This window comes from Oratosquilla oratoria, chromosome 39 (assembly GCF_046742065.1).
Source record: "Oratosquilla oratoria isolate Oo_2021 chromosome 39, ASM4674206v1, whole genome shotgun sequence".
In the NCBI taxonomy this organism is placed as follows: Eukaryota; Metazoa; Arthropoda; class Malacostraca; order Stomatopoda; family Squillidae; genus Oratosquilla; species Oratosquilla oratoria.
In genome coordinates, this window is record NC_134815.1 from 2,620,967 (window position 1) to 2,645,402 (window position 24,436).

At 40.8% G+C, this 24,436-nt stretch overlaps 1 protein-coding gene across 4 annotated transcripts in view; it reads left to right on the top strand.

The window, feature by feature from the left end:
* nes (lysophosphatidylcholine acyltransferase 3 protein nessy) overlaps positions 1-24,436 on the top strand; it is a 56,929-nt gene that overhangs the window by 14,940 nt on the left and 17,553 nt on the right. For 2 of the 4 annotated variants that reach the window (XM_076176441.1, XM_076176443.1), the window contains exons 5-7: positions 757-897; positions 5,411-5,519; positions 17,460-17,604. In XM_076176441.1, coding sequence (XP_076032556.1) covers positions 757-897; positions 5,411-5,519; positions 17,460-17,604 — 395 coding nt within the window. Of the gene's footprint in view, positions 1-756; positions 898-5,410; positions 5,520-12,271; positions 12,417-17,459; positions 17,605-24,436 lie in introns of all 4 variants that reach the window. The other 2 variants (XM_076176440.1, XM_076176442.1) reach the window with 1 other exon arrangement.

Here is a 24,436-nt window from a genome sequence, read left to right on the forward strand (position 1 = left end):
TTATATGGGAAGGGGATCAATGCTTGCAGTGACCCCATCTTTGTATCTCACAGCATCTAGTTTGTTCTTAAATTCTTGTATGGTTTTTGCACACACTGTTGTTTCATCCAATTTGTTCCAGATGTCCACCACTTTTTTTTTTCTCCCTCCTCTCCCATATCTCTTCTATAACTATCCTTTATGAGTTTCTTCTCATGTCCTCTTGTTTTTCTTTTATCCCACTTTAATAAGTCTTCTCTGTCAAGGACTTCCATGCCTTTCATGATTCTGTAAATGGCCAATAGAACTCCTCATTCTCTTCTTCGTTCCAGGATTGGTAGTTCCAGTTTAGACAGTCTTTGTCAAATACTACTGTCACTCTCTTCATCCATAACATGCTAAGATCAGGTAGAATAAATGGGATTTGAATGGGAGTGAGATGGTTGTAAAGGGGATGTATGCTTCAAATTTCCTCAACCACCCACATACACCTTTGTTTATACAAAGGGAATATCTCTCTCTCTCTCTCTCTCTCTCTCTCTCTCTCTTTCCATCATATGCCAAGTTTACCATCATTCATAAAAAAAATTGTAAATTAAAAAATAAAGATCGGTACATAACTTATTTTGTGTATCCACATGGTTTGTGGACCCCTGATCCATGTGACCTGAGGGATTACTGCGCCTGCATTTGAAGTCATTTTGATGTAAGCAAGATAAGTGATTTTTTTTTATTTTTATTGAAATTGTAAATATGAACATATTCTTTTTCTCCTAGGGTACTCTGATCAGTGGAGACTTGCCGCAATGCATCCTACCTGGTTTGTGGAGGGGTACATTGGGACTTTTTTATTTGGCTGTCTACCAGGTTGGCATTCAATACTTCCCAGACTCCTACATAGCATCAGAAGAGTTTAATGTAAGTACAAAGGCTTGTATCATGGGGTGAAATATTTTTTTATTGGTAGGCAGGGATGACCCGTCATCCAGGAGGTGCCAAGGTGTGAGGGAGGGAAGAGGGTGGAGTATGTAGGAGATGGAATGGGTGGGAGTGGTTCCTGTGCCTTTTTCTTTTTGGCTACTTCCCGTGTAAGGGGGAAGAAAGCCTGTGGTATATGTATGTATGTAGGTAGATGTGTATGGTCTTCAAGTATCAAATCTCCTGAGAGAAAAGAAGTTGCAAAATGATCAGTAATAAAGTAGTGAGGGATGTAATCTGCCCAGTTTGATGATGAATATGAAGGGTCAGAGGCTAGAGGAGATGGAGAGTTAACCCCTAGAATATGACATCGCCTTTGTAGACATCATGAGGCGCAAGTGAGTGTATGAGGATGCCGGTGTCAGTGCCCTGATTATATTTTTGTAGTCATAGCTGAATGACCCCCATATTCTGTGAACAGGTTTGATCGTGTTTTCTCTGGTCATAAAAATTCAGGGTGAAAGAATAAGTATAACAACTGTAACTTTTATTTTATGATGTGTGTATTATTAATTATTATTGGGGAAGATTGATTATTATTGGGGAAGAAGGGAATGTCAGTTGAGAAAGGACGGGAGAGGACAGAAGACGGGTGAATGGAGAATGGTTGTATATAGATGATGTTGTGATGGGGGGTGAGGTAACATGTGTGAGCAAAATTTGACGGAGCCTGAAGGGATTTCTCCCCGTCTTCTCCTTTTATGCAATGGGGGGACGGAGAAGGGGGGTTGCCGATTTAATGAAGCGGCCTTGCTGTGGATGTGCTGTGTCTTGCGACACTGCTTTTGACCCAGGGCAGTGGACAAGGTGCAGGGATGACCCGTCATCCAGGAGGTGCTAAGATAAGAGGGAGGGTGAAGGGGTGTGGAGTGTATTCAGGGATGGAATGGGTGGCAATGATTTTATATACCTTTTCCTTTTTGGCTACCTCCCTTGTAAGGGGGAAAAAGCCTTGGCATATGTATGTATGTACAGACGCTCCTCTACTTACGTTCATTCGTTTTACGTTTTTTCGATTTTACGTTTGAACTGATTGTAAAAAAAATGGTAAAAAAAATTTTGCGTGAATTTATTAGTTTAGCGTGCTCTCCGTAGTTGAAACGATACTTACGCATGACGCTGCGTCCATTGTTTACATGGCACAAACGACAGACTGAACGTGCCGTGCCTCCTCCTCCACCTCCACCATCTCAATTTATGTTGCTTGAATTTAATTGATTTGAAATTAATGTTACAGTAAACTCGCGCTTATCCGAACGCGTTTTAACCGAATAATCGCATTAACCGAACATTTTCTCAATACGGGAGCCATCGCTTCAACCGAACGTAGTTGGATCTCAACCGAATATTCAAACACCCCGCCGCCTCTTCCGCCACCCCCGCGCCACCTGCGAGCTTCACTAAGTGCTCACACGGTGGCAGTACACTCCATGTTTACACCCGATCGTCTGTTTATACTCTATAGAATATGTTTATGAACTATTATAAGCATTTCCATGTGTATGTTAAGTTTACAGGTACAAATATTGCAGCCGACATTACCGCATAAAACTCCACGGGAACGAAACATACAAAGTAGGATTAACCGAACATTTCGGTTAATCGGACATTTCTAATCCCCCTTGGAGTTCGGATAAGTGGAAGTTTACTGTATTTTACAATGTTATGTGTATAATTAATGATTTAGGGGTGTTTTATAAGATACGGTAATAGAATTTACGGATGTATAGTACAGTATGAACGGTCATACATTACTAGAATGTGCATTAACAACTTACGTTCATTTTCAACTTACGTTCATTTTCAACTTACGTTCATTTTCAACTTACGTTCGGCCGTTCGGAACGTAACTAAAACGTAAGTTGAGGAGCGTCTGTATGTGTATTATTGATGCAGCCTGAAGGGATTTCTCCCCATCTATTTTTCTGCATGAGGGGATGGAGAGGGGGGTTGCCAGTTTAATGAAGCAGCCTCGCTGTGGATGTACTGTGTCTTGCGACACTGCTTGAGACCCAGGGCAGTGGGCAAGATGCAGGAATGACACATCTTCCAGGAGTAGCCATGATAACAGGGAGGGAGGGTGATAAATGGGAGTGGAGAGTATTTAGGGATGGAATGGGTGGTAGTGGATTTTATGCCTTTGTTTTTTGGCTACCTCCCTTGTAAGGGAGCCATTGGTATGTATACGTACAGTGCTCGTCAAAAGTATGCGACCCCAACCCCATGCGGCCATATATTTATTTTTAAAATAGGAAGGCATTTTCTGAGGTGGAATTATGTAGATAGAATGTATCTGGCAACACCCTGATGTCACACTGGGCCAACAGAGTGGAATGTGAGGGAGAACCCAGCCAGTTGCTCTGACACTGCCGTGGGAAGAGCACTTACAGGTAACCCCTCTCTTCAGGACCTTGCCTTTTTTTCAGTGTTTTTCTTCATTTCCCTAGGATCTGTATTGTTACCATGGCACCTACAAAGGAATTAACTAAAGTGGTCATTCCCCAAGTCATTGGATTAAAGAAGGCAGACCATGGAACTAAAGAAATTTGTGAAATGTTGAAGGTGGCTAAGTCCAAAGTCAAGAGATACATGGTGCAATTTTGAGAGGGAGGAGGGTTAGAGATACCATCCCAGTAAATTGGTATAGGGGATCCTAAGAAGGCTTCTCTTTCAGAGATTTTGCTTTTGTTAGTAGATTTGACTCTAAAGTACACTTTGTGATATTCAAAACCATTTGAGAACTCTTCTTAGGACACCCTATCCTAGGTTTCAGGGATGATATCTCCAGCCCTCTTCTTTCCCAAAATCGCACCATGTATCTCATGACTTTGGGCTTGGCCACCTTCAACATTTCACCGATTTCTTTAGTTCTATGGTCTGCCTTCTTTTATCTGATGACTTGGACAATTATATCTTTAATGAATTCTTTTGTAGGGGTCATGGTAATGTTACAGACCCAATGGAAATGAAGAAAACCAGTGTGAAAAAAGACAAGATCCTGAAGAGAGGGGTTACCTGTAAATGCTCTTCCCATGGCAGTGTGGAAGTGACTGGCTGAGTTCTCCCTCATGTTCCACTCTGTTAGCCCAGCATGACAGCAGGGAGTTGCCAGATACATTCTATCTACATAATTTCACCTTAGAAAATGCCTTCCTATTTTCGTCATGAATAAACACCCGCAGGGAGTAGGGGTTGCATACTTTTGACGAGTACTGTATCTGTGTGTATTATCATACATCAGGCAACCTAATGTGCAAGCTAGTATTCAGCTCATATTGAAGAGATTAAGTATCTGGGATTCCATAAGGTGTTGAATGGAGGATGAGTAGTTGAATGATAGAGTAAGAAAAGTGAGTGAATGTCTTGGTGGAATGAAAAATTATAAGAGAAATAGGAGTTTCAGGATGAATACAAGGATGAAGAAGTTATTTTACCCATGGTGCTGTATGGAGCACTTTGGATGCCTGTGGAATGTCTATCCAGCTGGGAAAAGAGTGTGCATGTCAGGGACAGTGTGCCTTGACGGGATATTCTTCTCATCTGTTTCATGATTTATTTTTGAGTGGACGAGGAGGGGGATTGGCATATAGTGAAACAGTGAGGGTAAACCAGCTTCAGCTGTTGCAGAGGATTGCTTTGGAAAAGTTGTGCCTTGCTGCATGTTTTTAAACCAAGCAATGTGGCGGGAAACATGGCAACCCCCCTTGATACACAAGGTGGTGAGATCGGAAGGGCAGTTGACTGGGTTTTATTTATGATGAAGGTGTGTCTTGCTGCTTTGCTTCTGACCCAGGGCTGCAGGTGAGATGCAGGGATGACCTGTCATCCAGGAGGAGCCAAGAAAAGTGGGAGGGAGGGAGGGGTGGTGAATGGGAGTGAAGTGGGTAGGGATGAAATGGGTGGGAGTGGATTTATGCCTTTTAACTTTGGCTACCTTTCTTGTAAGGGGGAAAAAGCCCTTGGTATATGTATTTAGGTGTGTGTGTGTGAAGAGAGAAGGCAAGGGATAGGGGTGAGCAGAGAGTGGTTGTGTATGGATGATAGTTTGATGCAGCCTGAAGGGATTTCTCCCCATCTTCTCTATTTTCAACATGAGGGAACAGAGGTTTGGGGTGGGGGGTCACATTAAGTGAAACAGCTTTGCTGAGGATATACTGTGTCTTGCTGCATTGCGTCTGACCCAGGGCAGTGGGCAGGAGACAGAGATGACCCATCATCTGCGAGGAGTTAAAATTGATGGAGGCAAGGGTGGTCGATGGGGTTGGATTGGCCTTTGACTTGGCTACCTCTGTTCTAAGGGGGGAAAATCCCTTAGTATATAGATAAACAAGTGTGTGTGCTTCAACTTGGCCACCCCATAAGAAGGGAAAGGGTCTTTGATACATTTATTTATTTGGCGAAAGACTTGTGATAGAGACCTCTCTAAATATGCATTAATTTAATTTTTTCGTAGGACCTGGCACTCTGGAAGCGCCATGTCATCGTTGGACTGTGGGCAAAAGTGACTCTCTACAAGTATATCTCCTGTTGGCTGATTGCAGAAGGTGTCTGCATTATGTCAGGTAATTGTTTTGTCAACTATATACTATGTACAAGGGTCATATATTGAGTTCACTACTCACATCTGGACTGAGCATTTTGCTATCAATATGTTTGGAAGTGTTTTGCCCTTGTTAGTTCTCATATAAGTTTCCTGTTTTTTTATATACATTGTTAGGAATTTCTATGTTACTACCTATTATTGGTTAGAGGACTTGCCTAAAGACTTATGAAGCCTGTTGAGGTTCAGCCTCCTATGTGCAACTGTGTCTGGCAGCTGCACAGTGAAACCACCTTGACTTTTTGGGGCAGACATTGAGCCTCACCTAACCTTACCTTACTTCACCTCACCCCACCTCACCCCCACCTGCTTGTCATTTTTCATTTTGTAAATACCTGTCTATTTCATACAAAAGGGCTGCTTATTGTATATACTCTATATTTTGCTGATTTATATTTAGAAGAGGAGGTTTGCCAAGGGAACATAAACTTTCTCTCCTGTTTACAAATTGACATTGGCATGAAGGAGACTTTCATTTCACTGGAGAGATATCGGTTTCTTCAGCCTTGCAGTGAAGGAATAGGAAACCCAATATTTTTTAAGGAACCAAGACTTGATAAGGTCACATTAAACCCTTTCTCAGCCTTGAATACAGGTTATTATGTCTATTCTTTTTGTGATATTGTGTTTTGTGTGATTTTTCAAGTGTGTAGTTAATGTGTTTGTCTATTGTTGATGTTTGATATCCATCTATGTATGTCATCATGTCCGACAAACCATATTTAATGATATAGATAACAGTAGACCTGGGTTTGGCACAGAAATCTTTGATATGCAGTAACTACCCCAAAGATGGAAAATTATTGATTACATTCTACTGTTATCTATCCTTGAGGGAAGGGAAACCATAACAGTAGACCTGGGTTTGGCACAGAAATCTTTGATATGCAGTAACTACCCCAAAGATGGAAAATTATTGATTACATTCTACTGTTATCTATCCTTGAGGCAAGGGAAACCATGCAGGAAAGCTTTTACTTTCTCAGGCAATAACAGAAGAAATATTATAGGAAGTTTTCATAAGGTGTGTTTGTGTGTACACGTCTGCATGAACATGCACTTACATGGAATTCCTTTCCTATATATTAGATAGATAAACCTTTCTTTCAGAGCTGGTCACGTTCCTAAGTGCATTCCGCTTTAGTTTGTCCATGGTTTGCACTCTCAAACTATTAAAGCTTAAGAGACAAGTTCATATCAAAATAAAAGATCAGTAGGCCACATACTATACCAAAGAAAAATTTCGGAGGCCAGATACTATATCAGCACCTATATTGCTTTAATAGTTTGGGAGCACAAACCGCGGCCAAACTAAAGCGGAACGCACCGAGGAACAATCCCATCTCTGCTTTCTGCAAACACTTGATATATGCTCTCCCTCTAAACAGAAACTGCTCTTCTCCAAATACCTCCTCTTTTCCCTTTTTATTCCTCCAATTTAGGCTTCCACTTATTACTAATCCCTGTCGAACTACTACTTTGATACTTGTCTCACTTTCATAAGACACACATTCAACAATCTCACAAGCCCTCCACTGTTACAGCTCCACCCTCTGTCAGACATTCCACATGCCATCCATCTAATCCAAATGCTTTGTTAGTTTTCATGTCTTTTAATGCTATTTGTACCTCTTCTTTTGCAATAATGTTGTCATTTTCCTCTCCTGTCATAACCCACTACCATAATCAAAGCCTCCTTGTCCTCCTTTGTGTTCAACAACTGCTTGAAATACTCTGCTCATATTTTTGTTGTCTTTCTCTTTCATTAACAACTGTTCATCTGCTCCCTTTGCCCTTGCATCTCTGCCCAGCACACATTTGCACTCTTTTTCCAAAACATCTTTTTATTCTTTTCAAAAAGTCTCATCAGCTCTTCTTTCAGCCTTCCTCACTTCTGCACTTTACTTCTCGTATGCTTCATCAGTTCTTTAGAATCGTTCTTCTTATGCATGCCTTTTCTACAGCCACTGCACCTACTTCATTCCACCATTCACTATGCTTTCTCCTTGAGACATGCCAATTCATCTTCTACTTCAGTGGTTCTTAACCTGGGGGGTACCTCAGGTACCCCCAAGGGGCACAAAACCTTGAACCCTGGGGGGTACAAGACATGATAGCCAGTGCAATGGTACTGTGTATTTACAATGAGAAAGCAAAGCAAAGTTTGTATCACTAATCCTTTTCATATGTTTGCCTTGTATTTATATTGGATGGGGGTACAGGATTTTTTTTTTTTTTTAGATGTCAAGGGGTACTAAGGGCACTGAAGAAGGTTAAGAACCTCTGTTCCACTTCCACCACCCTCTTTCTTTTTGTCCACATATCTCTATTTCATCCTGTATTCATCTTCTTTCCTCTTCTCGTTCAAGTTGCTCACATTCGGTACCTCTCAGCCCTCCTTCTCATATTTCTCCACTTTTGATCACTCTTCCACCAGATGATCTGATAAAAATAAATTAGAGGAAGATTAAGTAATATTCAGTAAAGTTTGAATAGTGGAAATTTTTTGAAAGATATTCCCCTGAAGGTTTTCACTGAGCACTTGACATACCTCTGCTACAAAACCATTGCTTTCTCTAAGGTCCGTGCAATTTTTTAATGTCGACAGCTCAAAAGAAATTGTAGGTATTGCCCTGAATTGCCATATTGATATGGCAGTACCCAATCATGCTCCTCATGGATGATAGGTCATCCCTGAATCCCACCCACTGCCCTGGGTCAGAAGCAATGCAGCAAGACATGGTACATCCACGTGGCTGAATCATGGACACATCCACATAATAAAACCAACAAAACTCAATAGTTAGATAAAAGTAAGAAAACCCATTTTATGAAGTCCCATCAAGAATATGGATTAACTTGCACCAAATGGTGATTTATAAGGCAAAGTATACTTTTATATGTAATAGATAGGTGTAGCTTTGTACATCACCATTTGAAATAAGTTAGTCCCTGTTTTTAATGTGACCATAGATATTTCATTCAGTATTGCAGTTGTTTGCCCCTCCAAATTAAATATTGTAATGAAGTTGCTGTTCTTTTAAGACCATTTGGCAAGTGATAGTATTTATGTGGTTGCTTTTGTGTACTTCCTACACTGTTTACAAAAGTACCGATTCATCTCGCATCCAGCTTCCCTTAGTTGTGCGCCATTTTCAGCAGTACACCAACATTGGTGTGAATTAGTCGTATTTCCTGTAATCACAGTCTACAAACAATCTCTTAGAACCCAACTTCACTTCACCTCCACTGCATGGTTCCCAACAGGCATAGACACCCTACAAGCTATGAAAAATAAAGCATGAAGAAGCAGGATACACCAAAACCACACAAATAATACATTTTGCACACACAAATCAAACTCCATCTTGTAGAACACCACATGTATAGGTCTTCTCCAACCCATCCATCTCATTAAATTATGCAGTTGATTGTAGCAAAAATGCTGGTAACTTATAAGTACAACAGCCATCCACCAGCACATCCATGTGAAAACACACGCATATATTCATGTACCAATGACTTTTTTTCCCCTTTCAAAGGTGGTAGCCAAAAACAAAGGCATAAAATTCACTCCCACCCACTCACCCATGCACTCTCAGATGAAAAGAAGTACTTCAAGATCAATTGCCAAACTTTCTGTTCCTTCAAATCTCCCCCAAGAAAAACAAGAATCTAACCAATATGACACCATTCGGATCACCATCCAATACTAAAACATTACTAATGTAGAGTAAGCCTGGCCACAGAAATTAACTGCCCTAGATTCAGTCATCACACAGAAAACACCAAACACCTTATCCTGCACTGCCTCACCCAAGCCTTACCCAGACATTACTTGCTTTCAGACACCATAGGAAGAACAACAGGTATCTATGTGAGATTGTCTTGTGAAACTGGTGCCAGTGTCATCTCCCTTCCACATTTTCAGAACTTGTCAATATCCTCACTTCCATCTGGAGGTGGACCACTTTTCCATGAAAACTTAAATCAGCCAACAAATTGGCTATGTAGTAACAACATTTGCCATTTTAAACACCTACATGCACAGCCTTAGACAAAGCCTCAACATCAAGTGGCGAGACTGTTTAACCACCAACAAGATTCTTGGCCTTGCTGTTTCTACACACTTCTGCAGTAACAGTACCTCCACTGGCTGGGCCATGCCCAAAGGGTAGGGGATGGCAGGATCCCTAGAGACCTGATGAACACTAATCAAGTAGAGAGTGCTATTCCAGTGTTGCCCTCCACAGCCAAACCAGGTGCTGCACTTGTGCCAGCTAAAGTGACCAGGCATTTCAGGCACAAATCCATGGCCATTAGAGACCAATAAATGGCTAAGGACCATAAATCTTATAAATCAATTCAGTGTTATGCTCTGGGTTGGGTTTGAGTAGGCCAAGTAATGTTAGTGATATACCTCATGGGAAGACCCCATTGTACAATCTTTAGCGAGGTAAGAAATGTTATTTACATCTGTCACCAGCTTTAGAATGTTGTCCGTGTTCAATATTTGTGGTACTGTTTCTATGTCACTGGCTAAAAGTAGTAGTAGGACAAGGAGAGTACTCTCCAGTTATCAGCTCTCCATGGCTGAAAATGTGCAATAAATCAGATGAAATTGAGAGATCATACGGTCAGTCCAGAGATAGATTCAGCCCCTCGTAATGAGGGAGTTGATGGGTTTTGAAAATGGGCAGTTCTACTCTCCATCTTGCAGGACCACCACAAGTAGGTAACCATCATTTGACCCTCAATTTCTGTTTTACATCATTTATAGGTTTTGTAAAGTGTTCTCTCTATAATACCAAAGGCTTCTTCCCCCATATAAGAGAGGTAGCCAGTCAAGGCATGCACCCACTTATTATACTCCCATTCACCACCCTTGTTTCCCCCTCATCTTAGTTTCTCATGTTAAATGTTGCTTTGGCTATATTTAAATGTGTTCATATCAATTTGAAGGCAAGAAATATTTTTTTATGCATACTTTTGTGTGTCGAGTCCCATCCGTAGTTTAGATATGAGGACTGTTGATAATATGGGAATTTACCTATTTTGACTCCGTCATCTAGGAACTTGTGACATGTGTATATAGGGAAGCAAGTTCAATATAAATTCAACAAAAATACAGGTAAGAACCAAGAAAGGTACTGAAATAGAGATATGCAAATTAAGGGTTATGGTTGATCTTGTGAATAATGAATGAAGTTCAGGTGTTGTGAATTAAGACTGGAATGAGTGTATTGCATTTTGTATTGCCTAAGACTGAAGTTTCTGTAGTTTGTTGTTGGCGTAATTACAGAATCTGCCTAGATTGTGCCTTGTGTATGAGCTTCTAGGTTTGGTTTCTAGTTGGGAATGCAGACTTGTTTGGTGATTTAGATCAGTAATAGGCTTCAGGTTTCACATTGTATAAAATTTTGTAAATTAGTTTCTTCGTAGGCTATATTGAATGTTGCTGTAGGATGAAAGCTTTGTGATTAGTCTTGTAGAAAAAATTCCCTTTTCTTTCTTTCTTTCTCTCCTTTCTGCTTGTGCGTACATGTGCACATGCATTGCATTGTGTTCATCCACAGTTGCCATGGCTTCCATGACTACGGTTTTGTCCATTGCTTATCCCTTTTTTGTAATATAATTTGATTTGGAAAAATGATCTATTTCTTCAACTCTTGTGTACACAGGGTTCTCTTTCCTCTCATCCTTCCTTCCACCCTCACTTCCTCTCCCCTCTTCACCCTGCTTTCCCTTTCTTCCCCTTCTTCCAGCCCCCTCTTTCTCTCCCCCCCCATGTATGCAGAGATGACTCCCTCAGTCTCCCTCACCCCCCATGTATGCAGAGATGACTCCCTCAGTCTCCCTCCCCCTTTGATACTTGTATGCACAGAGTGCTCTCGCTCTCTCTCTCTCTTCCCCCCCCCCCTCAATATGAGGTATTGACAGTATAAATTCATGTGATCAATATTTTATGGAATTCAGAGTTATATCAATGGACCAAATCATTCAGTATTCTTTTATGAAGAACACTTAACTTTTAAATTTCATTATTCCTCTTTTCTACTACTATCCTGAGATCTTGCCTTTACCAACTCTGTGAAAACTTGTTGACACAATATGGTCAAGATACACATACGAAATTCCATCTCTGTGTCTATCTCCCTCCATCCCTACCCTTCCTCCTCACCTCTATCCCATCTATCTGCTATCAATCTCTCTCTCTCTCCCCTCTTTCTCTTCCCCCTCTGTCTCTCCTTCATCTCTCATCCCCTCTCTCTCTTCCCCTCTCTCCCTCTCCCTCTCCCTCCTATTCTCTGTTTTTACTACAATGTGTGGCATTAAAAGGATTGATCTCAGTTTATTTTACTGGTTAATGTAGGTTTGTTGTGATGTAAAGTGCTTTATTATTCATGCTTTTACTGGTTTGTATTTACCTAATTGTAGTATACAAGAGAGGAGCAACAGTCGATGGATATTGTATATTGGATGATGGTATATCGATGGTGTGTTAGTGCGGATGTACAAAATTGTAAAGTGTGCTTGTTGTGAATGAGTATTAGTACAGGTTTCTTTATTTAAGTACCTAATGGAAGTCATCTTAAGACAAAGACTTTTTTTTTTCAGATAAGCGTGCTCAGGTTTTTCGAGCATGCGGATAGTAGACACTTGTAGTTCCATGCTGTTTCTTGCTTGTAGTTCAGAGTATCCATTTAACCCTAGGCCTGGCATTCAATGGAACATGCAGCAATGGGAAGTCTCGCATGGATGGCTGCAGGAATGTCAACATCCTATTATACGAGAGGTCCACCTTGTTCGGCCACATCATTCAGTCGTTCAATGTCAACACAAATGCCTGGGTTGCCCAGTAAGTCTCATGTCGTGCAGGAGACTCGAACAATGTATTCGTGTCCCGTTGTTGATGGCACTACGCTCGGTTGGTATAAGAGTGCTGCTGTTTGTCATTTTAACAAATGTACATCAATCATTTGTGATCCTGATTGTAGCATATGGGTTGACTGCAGTGGATAGCATTGCTTGACATGTATTAATGATTGGTGGTATGTCTATTGGCATTAGTTTACACATTGGCTGTTTGGTTATTCTTATTGGCTAAAGTATGTGGAATAGCTTTGTTGTCCCATTGGTGGTGGTATATCTGTTAATGCTACTGAACATGGTAACATCGTAATATGTTGGTTATTAGCATTAATCCAGTAGACTGACATATCAGTGTACAAAAGGCAGTAATACTTGCAGAGCAAGTAAGGGCTTGGCAACTAGTAGCTTTATAGTATAGTAGCATTAACTCTCGCTGGCACAAAAGCCAAATGCAGGGCTTCAAAAGCTTATAACCAGCAATGCCTTTGTAACAAGTGTGGGGATCCTGTTCTAAAGTATATGGTTGCTTCTTTGTGTGTCAGTATGAAAGTGCAATTGCTAAAATGAATAGAATTTCTATGTTCCTCGTACGGTTGCTTGTGGGTTGTTGGTTTGTTCCTACAGACAGGGGTAGCTGCCATGCTGCTAAGCATTAATTGGGGAATGTAGCAGAGGTGCTCTTAGGTTTAGGGACTGTTCGTGCTGTTCGTAGTTTACATTTTTTTGGCTGTGCAGAATTTGGTTCACAGGGTGTGAGATGATTTATTGCTGAAAATGTATTTTCTTAGCACTTTTAACCTGTAGATTTTTAACTGACACTGTTTTCTTTTCAGCAATTTACTTATGCTTAAAGGATGCACAAAATGCATTATGATGCAGTTTTCATCATGTCACTATACACAGTAATATGACATGGTGTAGTTTTCATCATGTCATGTACACATTAATATGACTAACATGCGAATCATGAAGATACAAGGTAATAAAAAAAATTATGAATATGAAAAACAAGACTTACCATGAAGTAGACATGGGAGAAACTAGAATGTAATAGTATAACATACAAGGCATGTAGGAGTTCATTGTAGCAGTGGCAAATAAAAAAAACATTGCTATCTCTGTTTCTGCTACAATGATGATTTGATTAGGATTTTACTATTGTTTTTCTCAATCATATTTTGCAAAAGGACCAACATAGGATGGTCATGTGATACAGACAACGGAGAGAACTGTGTCTACCTTGTTTGTCTTCAGATCCCATCAATACCTTAACCTTTATGTAGATGTACAGCTCACTTGAGCTGGTACTCAGTCATCAAACTGGAACCAAGATATTTCTTTATCAGCATTGACCATCTTTCCCCACTTTTCATAGAAGATTGGTCCCCTTCTCATAACTGCTAGTGACATAGAAACAGACTCATGCTAACACTATACAGCACAAACAACAGTTCATTATTGGCTGGAGAGTTCTGTGGGAAAGTCCAAAGACCATTCTTCACAGCTGTGAGACTGGGATTCCGAAACAGAAAACTTGAAGGCAGCCATTATTATTATTATTATTATTCACTTGCACATTAAAATCAACCCTCTAAGAGAAATCTGTTCATATTTTTTTATTTTTACACGTCTTCCACATTAAACTCCATGGTGAGAGGAAGGTGCTTGCTTTTTTGTAGTACAGTTCATGACCTCTTGAAACAAAGAATGGGGGAAAAAGGTGGTGGTGTATGAACAGAACTAGTTTAATTGCAAATGCATCATGGGCACAGGCAGGGCCCCGACATGGATAAGTGCCCCCCACACACACACCACCACTACCACCACCTTCCACATCTGATGGCCACTAGCACGATTCATATGTAACATTCATCCACAAAACAACGTTTATACACACATCATTCACACACACAACTCATGATAAAAGTACTAAATTAGGGGGAATATGCTTTACCTTCTTACCAAAAGTGCCCCCCCCCCCCAAAAAAAAAAAAAAATGTGCCACCCCAGGGCATTGCATTGTCGGGGCCATGACCTCATGTACTAAGCTTTTCAAAGTAAGAACAGGAGCTGGTGTTGATGGCAGCAGACTGCTTTAAGCTTGTACAGGATTTAGGTGAATCGCAACTCTAAAATCAGTGAGCCTAGTTAGTTCCCAACCCTATATTGCCCAGAGCTGGGTGCATCACCACTGGGGTGCATTTCCACCAATGCATATTATATAGATATATATGTATGTACAATGCGTATGTGTATACATATGTATAGATTTTTCGGTAATGCGCCCAGCTCTAATATTGCCATATGTGAACCCAAATATATACACCGTTTAATGTAACACCTCAATGTACCCACAAATACTATTCAAGATTTTAAGAAAAAACTTGATGCTGAAAGATACAAAGACAGGTCACCACAAGCATAGCTCCCTTCCCATATAATATAACTAGGTAAATACAGTTTAAAGATGTGCTACCACATATTCACCCCACACTACTGTCTAGCCCAATTATGATCTTTGACATTGGCACAATATTGCCCTCAAGAATAGGTGCATTGGTGAATATAAATAAAATTCAGCAGTACTCTTGTCTTCTTTCCACACCTTCCTTAATAAGAGTACATGCTTTTCAAGTTACAACACCTACAATGCACACTATTACTAATACAGTAATCCAGGTTTTCCTCCTAGGGAGATGTATGGCAGGGTCCGAGGACTATTGGCAGCTGTTTTAGGACTGTGGGTTTCTAGCCACTGAAACTTGGTGTAACAATTCTTAAACATGAGACAATTGCACTAAATTTCTCTCTCCACAGTGCTACTAAATCCATGGAGCAGCCCCTCTCATGGAACAGGTCATTTGATCTGTACACATTGTCACCACTGTACATCTTTGCATAACAATCTGATCATCAGCCTTTATAGCTTCTTCCCCATGCTACATGCATAAACATACCAATGGCTTTTACCCCCTTACAAAGGAGGTAGCCAAAAACAAAGGCATAAAATCCACTCCCACCCATTCCATTCCCACATACTCCACTCCCATTCACCCCCCTCCCTCCCTCTTATCTTGGCTCCTCCTGGATGATGGGTCATCCCTGCATCCCACCCACTGGCCAGGGTCAGAAGCAGTGAAGCAAGATACAGCACATCCACAGCAAGGCTGCTTCATTTAATCAGTGACCCCCCCTCTCCATCCCCATGCAACATGATAAAGATAAAGATAATAGAATATTGTCCCTCTGTATCCAACAACATGTCCATACAAAAGCCCATATGCCTGCAGATTATAAGATAGACATTACAGAACTGGCCAGACGACAACACCAAAAGATTATCGCCTCATGCAAATCCAAAAGAGAGAACATTCTTGAGACATAAGAGCCACACTAGTATGTTACCATTCAGTTCATAGAAACATTATTAGCACAGAATTGGCTTGGAAATAGGCATGCTCATACCACACTCAATCAATATGTATGTACAATGCATATATGTATACCTGTGTATAGATTTTTTGGTAATGCACCCAGCTCTGATATTGCCATATATGAACCCAAATATATACACCTTTTAACGTAACGCCTCAATGCACCCACAAATACTATTCAAGATTTTAAGAAAAAACTTGATGCTGAAAGATACAAAGACGGGTCCATCCACACTGAAGGCACAGAATGTGTAATTGTGCACTTTGCAAAATTAACATAGTGCACACATCAGGACAAACTTCCCCCTTTAATTGAATAATCTGTTCTGTCTAATTACCAAAGTCATCTTCCTCCTTATAAGGGAGGTAGATAAATTGGGTAATAATGATGACAAGTGTTGCCTCAAATTTATCTCTCTTTATACCAAGGGCTTTTTTACCCCTTACAAAGAAAGTACCTTAGCCAAAAGGCATGTACCCACTCCCACCCATTCCATTCCCATCCATCACCCTCCACCCTTTCCTCTCTCTCTCTCATCTTAGCTCCCCATGGATGACGGGTCATCCCTGTATCCTGCTCACTGCCCTGACTCAAGTTTAGTGAACAGGAAATCTGGAACCCTGCAATGGCTGGCATTGGTCCTTGAGTCCTCCCATGGATATCTTTGGGAAGAAACGCTGGACTGCTGTCTGTGTTTGTGTTAGTATGAAGTGGCTCTTCAGCTTTTCCTTTGTGAAAAGGTAGAGGAAATATTGTTGAACTTGGAAAAGATGGAGTTCTTGGGCCTGGCATAGAGACTGGGTGTCTGAATGACCAGGTGGAGGCAAGGGTGTTCCATGTGCCCATCATTATTTCCTGGGAGATATTGTATCATGAAAGATTAACAGTACACTAGTTTTGTTTATTCTTACAAAGAAAACTGTTCACATACAACATTCTTTTGATCCAGATTGGTGTTGAAATTATTAGGGTGTGGGAAGTTAAACTGAAGTTAAAAGGGTGTGAAAGATTAAAACTGGTTGGTTGATATGAATATAAAGAACAGGGCAGGATGCAGTAACAAGTGTGCAAGTCCTGTTCTGCATGAAAGGAGGTGGTGAGTTATTTGTTTAATGATATTATTTGCCTATATTAAGTATAATGAGGCTGTGGGAAATCTGCTAACATTTATGTTTCACAAAGTAACAATTTAACTGTGTCACGTGTCCATAATTGATGTTTGAAGCTAATGAATTTGTAACACATGGCTTGTCAAGTGGAACTATTGTATTACACCGGGGCATTGTTCTAAAGATACGGCAGCATACAAGGTTGAGGGTTTACCTGAAATTTCTCCATCTGTTTGTGATGGAAATTGATTGATTTCTTTTTTTAAGTAGATGATTGGTTTACCGAAGGTGCAGTGTTGCAACTTCATCAGACGTGTGGCTCTTGCTCTTATTTGCATATACTCATGCCAATACATGTGTGGGTCTTGCCAATGTGTGCACGCCCTTGCATACCTCCACCCTGACTGCGGCGTCTGGTTGCAGCCCCACAGCTGCCGGCCAGTGCAAGTCCCAAAGTCCCACGGCTTCTCACTCCTCTCCTTTAGGCCTCTCTTATTCTGGTAAGGACGCGACCGGCAACTGCCTGTGGAACGGTTGTGCCAACGTGAAAATTGGGCTGTACGAAGGCGCCACCACTTTTGGCCACATGATTGCTTCCTTCAACACTAATACCAATGCTTGGGTAGCCCAGTAAGTAGAAGGCCACTCTTCCACTCCCCACCATACCACTGCCTTTCTAGCACCTAATTCCGTGTTTTTTTTTTTTTTTTTTTTTTTTTTTTTTTTTTTTTTTCCACTAGCATATTTTCTATTTCTAACCTTCAGGTTTTTCCTATTCTTAGATAACTTTTTTTGTATTATTTTTTCCTTGATGTATCATAGTTTGCCCTGTTTCATGTAAGGTCTTCTTTTACTCTAAATGTGCTGAATGGTCTTCATTTTTCCTTTTTTCCATCTTTCATTTCTTTATTCACTTTTGTGTTTTCTATTTCTAATTAGGTTTTATATATATAATCAATCAATCAATTGTTGCCTCAAGTTTCACTAAGTGGAACACCTGCAGCCCTACAATGGATAGCAATGGTTCTGGGAACCTTCCACAGATTTCTCCACAAAGAAACTTTTGATTGTCGTCTGCGTGAGATCAGTGTGGAACTGTTTCCTTGTCACCTGCTGGAACTGGTAAGGGAGAGGAGAGCGGTTGCTGGTTGTCAGTTCTCCATGTTTGAAAAAGTGTAAAAAATTCAGTTGAAGTTGATAAAGAGAGATCTTGGACCCAGTGTGGAGACGGGTGACGGATGGGGTTGATGGGTTTTGAAATGGGCGAATTTGCTGTCCTTCCATAGATCTGTATGGGAAGAGATGTTGGACTGTAGTGTGTGTTGTAGCAATGGTGATGGATCAGCTGTATTTCTAACACTTTTTCACATATGGAGAGCTGATCGCCTGTAACTGTTCCATTTCTCCTTCTGACCTTCTCCCACCCAGTGATATAGAAACAATCCCACACCAATACAACAAAGATCAACAAATCCAGGGATTCTTTCTTGATAGATCTATGGGGAGCCCAGGGCCTGTTGTCAGTTACTGTGGGACTTGGGATTTTTTACTTAGGGAAATTTAATGGAATGTATATCATTATTATATTTATATTATTAATGTGGGACTATTTCTATATCACTGGACTGTAGGAGGAGGAGGGGAGGAGTTGCTGAGTGCCGGTTTTCTTTGTGGGAAAAGGTGTAAGATGTACAGTTGAAGCTGACAGAGAGAACCTGGGCCCAGTTACGACCAAGTGCCAGCCCCTTGGGGTTGTACCTCCAGATGGAGGTGAAGATGGTAGCAAGAAGATGGTTCCCTCTGATGCAGAACCCATCTGAGCTTTCTCAAATTTCATTTGCAAATTTAGTTAGGAATAAACTCGTATTAAGACTCCTATGTTTCCTCTTCCCACCCACAGCAACCTGCCAGACTGTCTCAACAATACACACACACACACACACAAAGACGGGTCACTATGAGCATAGCTCCCTTCCCGTATAATACAACTAGGTAAATACCAGATGTGTGTGTGAGTGCACATATACATACATATACACACACACAGAAACAGCTTTTTCCCCCTTACAAGGGAGGTAGCAAAAACCCATTCTATCACCACATACACTCCCATTCACCCCCTCCCACCCTCTTATCTTGGCTCCATCAGGGGGAACATCTCACAGTCTATTTTCAGAACCATTCTTGCCTCCATCTGCAGCTCAGAGTCTCTGTGTCAGCTAAACATTTTTCCCCAGTTTTTTTTTTTTTTTCCCCACACAAATTGACAACCAGTGATGGCTCCCCTCCCCTTTCCACCAGCTGGGGTGACAGACCAAAGCTAATGGAATTCAAAGAAGAATCCAAAGCATCATCCCAGAGAGGGCTACAGAAGTGCCCTATTACCATTGCTGGCTGGTGTTGAGGCTGGGTCTCGGTCAGAGAAAATTGAGGCAGCAATTACTATTCTCTGTGACTTTTTTTTTTTTTTCATATAGATTTTGTCACTGCCGTCCCTGTTTTTATTTTATATGTTTATTTATAATTTTTCCATTTCTCTCGTTTTTTTTTTTTTTTTTTTTATCTATCTTCCCTATTTTATGAAACCTTCCATATCTTTATTGCTCACATCCATCCTTATCCTCACTTAATCTTCATTGCTTCTGTATGCTTCCCACCTATTCTTTATATACCAAAATGTTCACCATATAGCTATTCCACTGCATGTTGTTTGTATCCAGACTTACCACCTTTTATATAGTGGTAATATTGTTGTAGCTGTTGATGTAGAAAATTATAAAAAATTTGGGTGCAGTTTTTGTAGTTTATTTGAAATGTATGTGTATATTAATGGACTTTTCTCTAGAATTTATATAATTATCAACTGGAATGTGTGAATACAGGAATACCTCACTATACAACCGAGTTGTGTTCCCAGCTGACTGGCCGCAATGCGAAAATTTATATATCGAGGTTAAGGGTTTTACATGTAAATAGGGGGAGGGTTGTGTTCATGGACCCTGTCAACCCCCTCCCCCCCTCAGTTTTTGCCTCCTGGGGCTTTCACATACACCCAACATTTGTTTTACCTACTTTACAGCACCCGGTTCTTATAGTGAGGTATTCCTCTACAAATTTACTGTTTTTCATCTATATAAGTGTGAGTTTATGTAGAGGTGTATGATTGAGTTTGTGTACACATGTATGTCTATTATGAATTGATTGATTTATGGGGATGAAAGGTAAACTTCCCACAAATTTTTCTTTCCAGTAAACCAATTGTTCACCAAGAGAAACAAAATTAAGTCTTTTGTGGCAATAGTGAATTATCTTGTCCTGTCATGTAAGAATGTGTAGGACTTCAAAATTGGAAGAGAAACAAAATTAGGTCTTTTGTGGCAAAAGTAAATTATCTTGTCCTCTCATGTAAGAATGTGGAGGTCTTGTAGAATTGGCTCTTTCTCTCTCTCTCTCGTCCAGTATTATAGGGACTCCCTCCTCCTCCTCATTTTCTCCTCATTTTACTGTTCCTATTATTCCTCCTTCCACCCCGCACGGATCAATATATTCTTCAGAATTGTATCCATTCTTGTTCCAAAACCACAATTGTCCATTTTACATTGCCTTTCCAAAGTTGGGTAGACCCACTCTGTACAGCTTCCATTGAATTACATATAGTTTTAGGCAGGTGTGGGGGGTGCAAGTAGTTTTAGAAACAAAAACAATGACAACATGATCATGAATAAAACAAACACACACATATATATATATTCTTCTTTCTTTTTTTCTTCTTGTTCTGAAACTTGAAATTAATCTCAGCCCCTCTAGGATCCAGGTCCAATAAGCCTGTCTGTACATCCTAAGATGGAATATTAGTCCATTCCCTCGGGTTATTTATTACCATATCAAGATAGGTGCCAAGGTAGGAGGGTGGAGGAGAGTGGAATAAATGGGAAATGAAATGGGTGGGAGTGATTTCTATGCCTTTTTCTTTTTGGCTACCCCCCGTGTAAGGGGGAAAAATCCTTTGGTATATGTATGTATGTATCATCTGTCCTGTTCCAATGCAAGAAGTGTCTCTCTCGCTCTTGCTCTCTCTCTCTCTCCCTCTCCCTCCAAAGCTGTTTGTATTCTATTTGTCTTATATCTCTCTTTTGACGTGTGTATGTACTGAATTGTAATCAATAGGAAAAGAGCAACACTTATGGTGTCCTGTTTTACTTTCTAATTATCATGCCAAGCTTCACATTCATGCATGGTCCTAACTTGGGCTATATCTCCTTATTTGTTCCAGTAAGGCATTTTAGTCTTTTTCAATTTGTTCTTATGACCTCAGGCATTTAGTCTTTTTCAATTTGTTCTTATGACCTCATAAAGCCATCCCACCCTTTATATCTCTGCTGTCATTGCAGTCTTCCCCCTTTTTAACAACCTGGATACTGATGAAGCCATGTCTTTCTCTTCAATCTTTCAATGTTGGAAGATCCAGTGCTTTTGATCTCGTGTCATATAGAGCTGCCAGTCTGGGCACCAGTTTGGTTGCAGCCCTTTGTATCCTCTTGATCCTCTTTATATCTTTCTGTGTTGGGACCATAACTATCTATCAACATACCAAAAGAATTCTTCCCCCATACAAGGGAGGCCTGCAGTTGGTAGTCTCTGTCTGTCACTATGGCGGTCCGGGTTCGAATCCTGCCCAGGGCTGAAATAATTTCAGTATCGCTGCGCTTTGAGTTGTTACTCCAACTCTCGTGGGCGGGGAGTTGGGGGTGTGTGTGCGTGTTAGGTCACAGTATTACCCATAGATCAGTCATATGAGCTCTGAGCTCTCTTCCAGGAGGGAAGTAGCTGTCAATCACAAGTCCAACCCGTGATCCAAAGACCAAGGTGAACCAAGGTGAATTACACACCCTCCACCCATCCCACACCCCTCCAACATCCATTTGTTTCTCTTTTAAAAATTTCATGGCTCCTGTAACCATCTATTCCCAGGGTCACAAGCAGTGCAGCAAGACAGCATACCCCCAGCATTGCCTGACAGCTGAGGATGGTTTACCCCCACAACTTCATTTACATGGCGACCTTTCCTCCTCATCCCTTCCCAAGTAAATCAAGTAGACAAAGAAATCTCTCTGTGTCGTGTCACAACCATTCTCCACAATCCCTCTCCTGCTTGGCAGACACTATCCTTTTACCCAAGGCCCTCTTCACCTGATCCATCAATCCTATTCTCTGTCTTCCCCTCAAGTTCACGCCATCCACCTCTGCTTTCCACTTTTTGTCAGTCATCCTTTCATTCTTCCCATATGCCCAAACCATCCCAGTATTCTTTGGTCATCCCAATCTTCCAGTTCCACCCATGCTCTCCACCTTGCCTCATTCCATCCATCTTTATAACATAACACAATAACTCGAAACTGTTGCACATCCCTATGTCTCCAATTAGTGGATATTCCCGATTAGAGACATTTAGAAATGCTCAAATTCACACCATTGGTCATTGCATCTTCCTTTCCCTGCCCAACAGACATTCCCCTTTTACCCATGACCTTCTTCATCCCATGCATCCATCCCATTCCCAGTCATCCCTCAAGTTCCCTCCATATGCCCACTCCATCCTAGTAGTCTTTGATTAACTCTTGTCTGCCAGCTCTCTTTCCACCTCTGCTCTCAGCCTCACCACATTTTTCACTGTCCATCTTCATAACCCCCACCATTCTTCTTAAACACTTCATCTTAGGCACATTAAAACTCCATTCTACCTCCCATGAATTCCAAGTCTGCCCCATATGTTGTCTTGGGCAGAAATCTTCTGACATTGCAGCCCACCCCCTTTAGTGACCTGAACACTGGAATCAAGTTACTTCATTCTCTTCATCCCATCACTGTTGGCAGGTCTAATGCATTAGTCTCTCTTTGTGTGGCTTATCTGTCAGGCTGAGAACCAATTTGGTTGCTTCTTTTTGTATTGACTCAATCTTCTTGATATCTTTCACTCAGCAGGAACTTCCACTGACGCATGTTCCAGTCATGGACAGATGTCTGAATATTTTTCTAGAATCTTTATCCATGTTGTGAAAAACCACCTGGATATTCAGCAATCCACATGTCTCTCCCACAGTATTTATTTGTTATTTACATTATTATAGTTTTTATTTATTAATTTATTATTATTATTTTTTATTTTTTTTCACATCCGACCTAGATATAGACCAAAAGGTCTCCTGTCGGGATGCTCCGCCTTGGTAATCCTTTGTTTATATGTTTGTGAGTTGACAAGTCTTTCATCAACACTCCCAGATTTTTCACTTCATTTGCATCTGTAATTGATCTACTTCAAAGGGAAAAATTCAATGATGGTCTTTTTGTGTTGTTGCCCATTTTCAATACGTTACTTTTCGCTCATATAAGGGGATGGCCAAATCATTATAATTACATTACACTGTATAAGTATGATAAGTGTTAAATGTTCACTTAAATCCAAGTGAAAGCTTGTGTTATCCTCTCATTGGAAATTTAGAATGTAGATAGATATTTAGATTGCAAGAGTCTATCTAGTGCATCCAAAATCTGGTGAATAGAAGTATGTTACATCTCACAAGAATCATACATATCTGTTTCCATAGCATGGTAACCAACAACTAAGAAAAGGATTGTGGTACCTTTTCTTAGTTGTTGGTTACCATGCTATGGAAACAGATATGTATGATTCTTGTGAGGTGCCAGACCCCCTGATATCCACCCTTCTGAATCCTCTCTCCCATGAAAGGACAGAGTCCACCTGGCCAGACTGCGGTGCAGCCACCACCCAGCACTTCTTAGCTACCAGAAGAGGCTGGATGACTGCATTGTGAACATCTGCCCAGGATGTAACACTTCACCCCATACCATACAACACATAATGGAAGACTGCATTATACACAATCATGCATGCAAACAACACAACATACACTCTATAAAGGATTTGTGGGAAAACCCAGTTTCGGCTGTGGCATTCCTTGGGGAGACGGGACTGCTCGGACAGACAGTCTAGGGAATGACAACAACAACAGCAACAACTAAGAAAATGGATAACCTACAAATATAGAGCAGCACATGAGGATAATCAGTACACAACTCTGTGCAAAAGTCCTACCCACCCAACCCACATGTCGTAAAAGGATTGTGGTACTCGCCCAGGTGACTGAAGCAAGTACCCACCTGCATAGCGCCAGTGGCCAGGGATGTTTGCTGCTGTTTGGCCCCCAACTCTTAGGGTTGGGGAGTGGTCCCACAATGAAGACACACTTAAATCAATCACTGGAACAACATTTAGACAAAACAAAGAAACTAATACTACAATATACAAACAATACATAATGTGGGTAAAAGTAAGGTGATGAGATGTACAAGGGGGGAAAGTGGCAGCAAACTGGAAGTGAGCATTAAGGAAGAGCGACTGGAGGAAGTGGATAGTTTTAGATACTTGGGTGCAAATGTGGCA